General features: G+C 43.8%; 1 protein-coding gene across 1 annotated transcript in view; it reads right to left on the bottom strand.

Annotated features, from left to right (window-relative positions):
* Nucleotides 1–4,585: 4,585 nt before the first annotated feature.
* Nucleotides 4,586–5,853, bottom strand: part of ZCCHC8 (zinc finger CCHC-type containing 8) — a 22,776-nt gene continuing 21,508 nt past the window's right edge. Inside the window, exon 14 of the mRNA XM_007448691.1 lies at nucleotides 4,586–5,364. Coding sequence (XP_007448753.1) covers nucleotides 4,586–5,364 — 779 coding nt within the window. The remainder of the gene's footprint in view (nucleotides 5,365–5,853) is intronic.

The raw sequence follows: 5,853 nt of genomic DNA, 5'->3' as shown, positions 1-5,853 counted from the left end.
ACATAGCCCTCTGCCTTTTCATCTTGTCTATCTTTCTGTGAATGTGTTTTTTGTTCCACAGGCTGCAGGAATGTAGTTTTTCTTGCTTCTGCTGTCTGCCTTCTGGTGGATGAGGCTATCTAAGAGGCTTGATGGGAGGGACTGGTGGTGGGTAGAGCTGACTGTTGCTCTGGTGGGCAGAGCTCAGTAAAACTTTAATCCACTTGACTGTTGATGGGTGGGGCTGGGTTCCCTCCCTGTTGGTTGTTTGGCCTGAGGCAACCCAACACTGGAGCCTACCTCAGCTCTTTGGTGGGGCTAATGACAGATTCTGGGAGGGCTCATGCCAAGGAGCACTTCCCAGAACTTCTGCTGCCAGTGTCCTTGTCCCCACAGTGAGCCACAGCCCGCCCTCCCTCCACGCCTCTGCAGGAGACCCTCAAACACTAGCAGGTAGGTCTGGTTCAGTCACCTATGGGGTCACTGCTCCTTCTCCTGGGTCCCGATGTGCACACTACTTTGTGTGTGCCCTCCAAGAGTGGAGTCTCTCTTTCCCCTAGTCCTGTTGAAGTCCTGCAATCAATTCCCACTAGGCTTCAAAGTCTAATTCTCTAGGAATTCCTCCTCCCATTGCCAGACCCCAGGTTGGGAAGCCTGACCTGGGGCTCAGAACTTTCACTCCAGTGGGTGGACTTCTGTGGTATAAGTGTTTCCAGTCTGTGAGTCACCCACCCACCAGTTATGGGATTTGATTTTGCTGTGATTGCATCCCTCCTACCATCTCACTGTGGCTTCTCCTTTGTCTTTGGATGTGGGGTATCTTTTTTGGTGAGTTCCAGTGTCTTCCTGTCGATGATTGTCCAGCAGCTAGTTGTGATTCTGGTGTTCTCGCAAGAGGGAGTGAGAGCACGTCCTTCTACTCCGCCATCTTGGTTCCTCTCCAACGCAGCTATTTCTTTAGGAGACAAAAAAAGGTATTTCCTTTAAGACAGCTTTCACTTTTTCCCCCTCCGCTCCAATATTTCAATATAAACATTCTAGCTAGATTGCTGATTTTCAAAACATGCTTGGTTCAGAGACTTCCACATTAAGACTATAGAAACGTCTCTGTAATTATGAACTATTTAGAAACGCTTTAACAAAATAATTTAATCCTAAACATTTAAAAGTGAGTTTATACCAGTAAATCAAACGAATATATTAAGTTGAAGAAAAAAAAGTTTTCTTAAATGCTAAAGAAAAACACAGCCTGTGTGGACACGAGTTCTTGGGAACTGAGTCCTACCTTACAAATTCACGATTGTTACAATGCCTTTGCTGGTTTTATGTGCTAATGATAACCTACAAAGTATGAGACAGAAGGGCAAAATGATTCCATCAGACGCTGAAGAACAAAACCAACTAGGAGGAAGCCTCTTATTGGCACAAAGTAGACTGTACTTTGACCACGTAAGGACATGCAACATTTGAAAAAAGAAATCAGTTCTTCAATATTTTATTAAGGACAGTGACTTCTTTCCACTTACATGCTCAAGGAGATGACAAACAGCTGGCCTCGTTTTAGCAGCCTGTATGACAATTCACATTCCTTTTCACTGAAGGCAAAGATTAGAAACAAGTCCCCACCCGGCTCCCAGTCCATCCTGAAGTGCAAGTGTTTGGTTATGACCTCACCTCTTCACACCTGGAGACCTGTCACAGCATGGCCAAGTCCAAACAACTCACTCCTCCACCCAACACTCTCTTCCTAATATTCAAATACACCAAACAGAATGCATTTAAAAAATGGGGCACCTTCTTAAGGCAACCACTTTCCATTTTTCTGGGTTCACTTCTATAAAATATCTCCTCTCAAATTATTCTGAATTCTGCTTTAGGATTTCACTTCCTAAAATACCACTTGGAAGAGGTCATTTCACATTGCAAGATCTTTAGCAGATCCTTTGTCTTAATAAAATTTAAACCCCATAGCAAAGCAATCAAGAGTTCTTAGCATTAGTGAATAAACAATACTTTTAAGTCTTTTTTTTTTCCCACCATCCTACATTTCTTGAGTGTTCCTGCTTGGTTTTACTCATGCCATTTCTTGTGCATTTCGACGCTCATTTTGTCTACGGAAATCTGTGGTTCTACCTACCTTTTTAAAGGATTAGCTCAAAGGTTCTCTTTTCAGAAGTCTTCAGATGCCCTCCAATCGAATACTGAAACCCCTGTCCCTGTGAATTTAAAGCCAGTCCTTCCTAGGTGCCTCTCCCACCACTCCAAAATAGCCCAGGTACCTTGCCCGCTTCACATAGCCACATGATCAATCTCCTAAGAGGAAACCATCCATTTTCTCCTGCTAGTAGCCAAGCTCCTCTTAAAACAGATTCTATCATTTTCTTCTTTTAATGCCCCAAAGCACATAGAGCAACTCAAGTGTGCCCTCAATAAGTAACTGGATAAATAGAGAAATAGGAGTCAATTTTTTGAGAAACTAGTGATTTACAGAGCTTTTGACAGAGAGGCAGTTTAATGGTTAAGAGCATGGATATGCGGGTCAGAGTGATCTGGATTTAGGTTCACCAGGTTACTCAGCCACTGTGTGTCTTAGGCATTTCCTCTAAAAATGAAGTTAATGATCCCTACCTAATATGGCGATTGTGACAATGGGGTAATAAAGCACAAAGAACCTCAACATGATTGTCTGTGGGACATGCTAGAGAGATAACTGTTAGATTACCTCTGGTGTCATAGGAAACTCTGCACAATGTGGTGCTTAAGGGGCATTTAAATAACTACTTCTGTGATTTAGGGAACAGTCAAGTCTTTAGCTGGACTGGCCTCTCAACAACCACTTTTTTTTTTTTTTTTTTGGCCGGGTCATGTGGCACGTAGGATATTAGTTCCCCGACCAGGGATCTAACCCACTGGACCACCAGGGAAATCCCAACAACCACTTCTTAATTGCTGACAAGTCCTTTTGACCTCTCTATGCCGCTGAAGTTTCCTTAGGTTATGTACATAACGTGGTGGTAAGACATTTACCTGACAGAAATGTTGAGTAAGATAATGTACGTAAAAGCACTACGTAAACTATTGTAAAAGATCAGTTTTATTATGGACTTCGACTCAGAGAAAAAAGCCAAAAGTATTAAACATTTTATTCAATTTCTAGCACATTCTGTGAGGGCCTTGAAAATAAATTTCTCTCTTTCACATAATTTTTCTTCCCAGTTAATTTGGTTTCTCAAGTTCCCAAAATGAAAGCCGAATCTGAAACGGTTATATTTTGCTCCCTCTGCTGGCCTGTAAGGAGAATAACACTACCTAACAGGAATCATTCAAGATCATCTAAATGTTTATTTTCATGGACTTGACTATAAAGATGTAACGGCATTCCACATAAAGACAAAAAACATAGTTTCAGCTCTATCTGATATATCTGACAATTAAACACAATTTTTTTATGTCTACTTTTTGTTTTTAACAATTATCATAGGATTCAAATCTAGAAAATTATTTTTGTACAAAGGCTAGCTGCCCTCCATTTATCTTTTTCAAAATGATTACTTTAAAAGGTCCTGCTGTTTCTATATTTAAGGCTGAAATCCACCGAAAATACCCAAACTTGTAATTTCTTTATTTCCTTTGCTGCCACTAATTTTTGCAACCACAAAATTTACTTCCAAACTTACAAGGTTGTATATACTTATTTAACTGTGAATCATTTTTTTGTATTCAAAGTCTCAGATTATGTATATGAAAGCTAATTTATTAAACCTTTGTACACAAAGATGAACATACCTGTATAGCAAGCTTATATGAAGAATGAAGTTACAAAAAAGTAAAAGTGTTATTAAAACTGATGCATGTAAATCACTTACAAAAATATCCGAAATGGGATAAAGCTGCTCATCCCTGATTTTTCTCATTTGGTTCACAGAGTTGAAATATGAACTTTAAATGGTTAGAATTTTTTCTTTTAAAAAGTGATATATTAAACTTACGTACAGGATAATTAGCAAAATGTAGAAAGGGAAAACAATGTACAAAAGACAGATAAAAATCATCACTCTTGACAGACACAATCCAAAAATAGTATAAACCTTAACAGCCTATCTCTAAACCAGCTCCTACCTACGTTCCCCCCCCCCCAAGGTTTTATCAGCAAGAATAAAATACAGTAAACCAGCAAGCTCAGTCTTTCTGTTCTTTAAGAGGCCTGACTTCAGACCACAATTTTTTGCGGTACGCGGGCCTCTCTCACTGTTGCGGCCTCTCCCGTTGCGGAGCACAGGCTCTGGACGCGCAGGCTCAGCGGCCATGGCTCACAGGTCCAAGCCGCTCAGCGGCCATGGCTCACAGGTCCAAGCCGCTCAGCGGCCATGGCTCACGGGCCCAAGCTGCTCAGCGGCATGTGGGATCTTCCCGGACTGGGACATGAACCCGCGTCCCCTGCATCAGCAGGCGGACTCTCAACCACTGTGCCACCAGGGAAGCCCTAGATAGACTTCTTTTAACATGGGAGGGACAAACAGGAAAATAATTTTACCTGTCCACTTAGTACTAATTACCAGAATGCAGAGTTATAATTAAATAGCTCTTGGTGCTATGTCAAAAGCAGTTATTCAGAAGCCTTCTTGTTTTTTTGCTGGTTTCGGGGCGAGTTCTTTAACAGGTTTCTTATCCTGAGGTACATTCCAGTAGATTCCGCCATGTTCTCGAATTCAAATGGGGTTATTCCGGTTGCAAACTTGCTCATGTCAGGGATAGGGCTATGGATTTTAGTGGCTGTTCCAGAACTGGTGTCCGTTTGAAGGAGCTTCTGGCTGCTGCCTCCATTCTTGACCTCACAGTCTGACTCGACCCTGCCGCTGTCAAGAGCACCTTTAGAGTCTACCTGAGCCGGCTCTTCCTCTTCTTTCTGGCCAGGCAAGGCAGCCTCAGAATCTGGACTCAAGGTTTGTTCAACTTCTGACTTCTCTGTACTGGTGTCTGGCACCTCAGCCTCATCTGACATCTGCTTTTCAGATGTTTTTCCCTCTGGGACAGGGAGGTCAGGCTCATTCGGGCACGGTGAAGAGGCAACCGAATTCCCGGTTAAAGGTGTGTCAACAGGAATATCAGAATCACTGTTTACGCTCTCGGCCTGCTCGAGGGCCGCCCAGATCCGCCTCTGCTGTTCTTCAAGTTCCTCCAGAGTCAAAGTGTCCTCGTCCATAGTCACAGATGTCGCTCTGGTCTGGGGTGAGTCACTGGGAGTGAGCGGCGGGGTGCCCTTGGGCAGCGGAGGCGTGAAGATGGGTGGAGGGGTGCTCCGGGGGAGCGGAGGTGTGCCAGGGGGCAGCGGGGGCTGAAACTGAAAAGCTTCACTGCTCGGGGACCCGTGCGGGACCTCTGCATCTGAAACGAGGACGTTGAGAAACTTTGAGTTGTCATATAGCATTTATTTGGTTTTACGAACACTTATTATTTGAACTCAGGTGAATCCAGAGGTTCGCTGGCCAAAATTACTGGCTCAAGAGGGGAAAACTGGACCCTCAGATACCATGACCATCACTTAATGTCCTCAATCCACCTGGAAAGAACATCTGCAGGGGGAAAGGTCAGGATCTCTGGCGCCGGGAACTTTAACCAAGGGAAAACTTTAACACAGTAGGAAACTGGGCTGGCACTTCAGCTGCCTAGACTCCAGAGTGGGTGGAGGCAGAAGGATATGAAGTGGAGCTGGCAGGGCAGGAGGGCCCCTGGCTTATCTCCCAATTCTGTACCCTCAGTCTAGACTGCTCGCCTGAACTGTGGGTTCATGCAGCCAACTGGTCACTGGTCTTCACTACCTGTACGTCGCACAGACACAACAGATCCGACCTGTCCAAAACAGAGGATCTTTCC

This window comes from Lipotes vexillifer, unplaced genomic scaffold (genome assembly GCF_000442215.2).
Source record: "Lipotes vexillifer unplaced genomic scaffold, Lipotes_vexillifer_v1.1 scaffold21, whole genome shotgun sequence".
NCBI lineage: Eukaryota > Metazoa > Chordata > Mammalia > Artiodactyla > Lipotidae > Lipotes > Lipotes vexillifer.
This window is presented reverse-complemented; position numbering and strand designations above follow the sequence as displayed.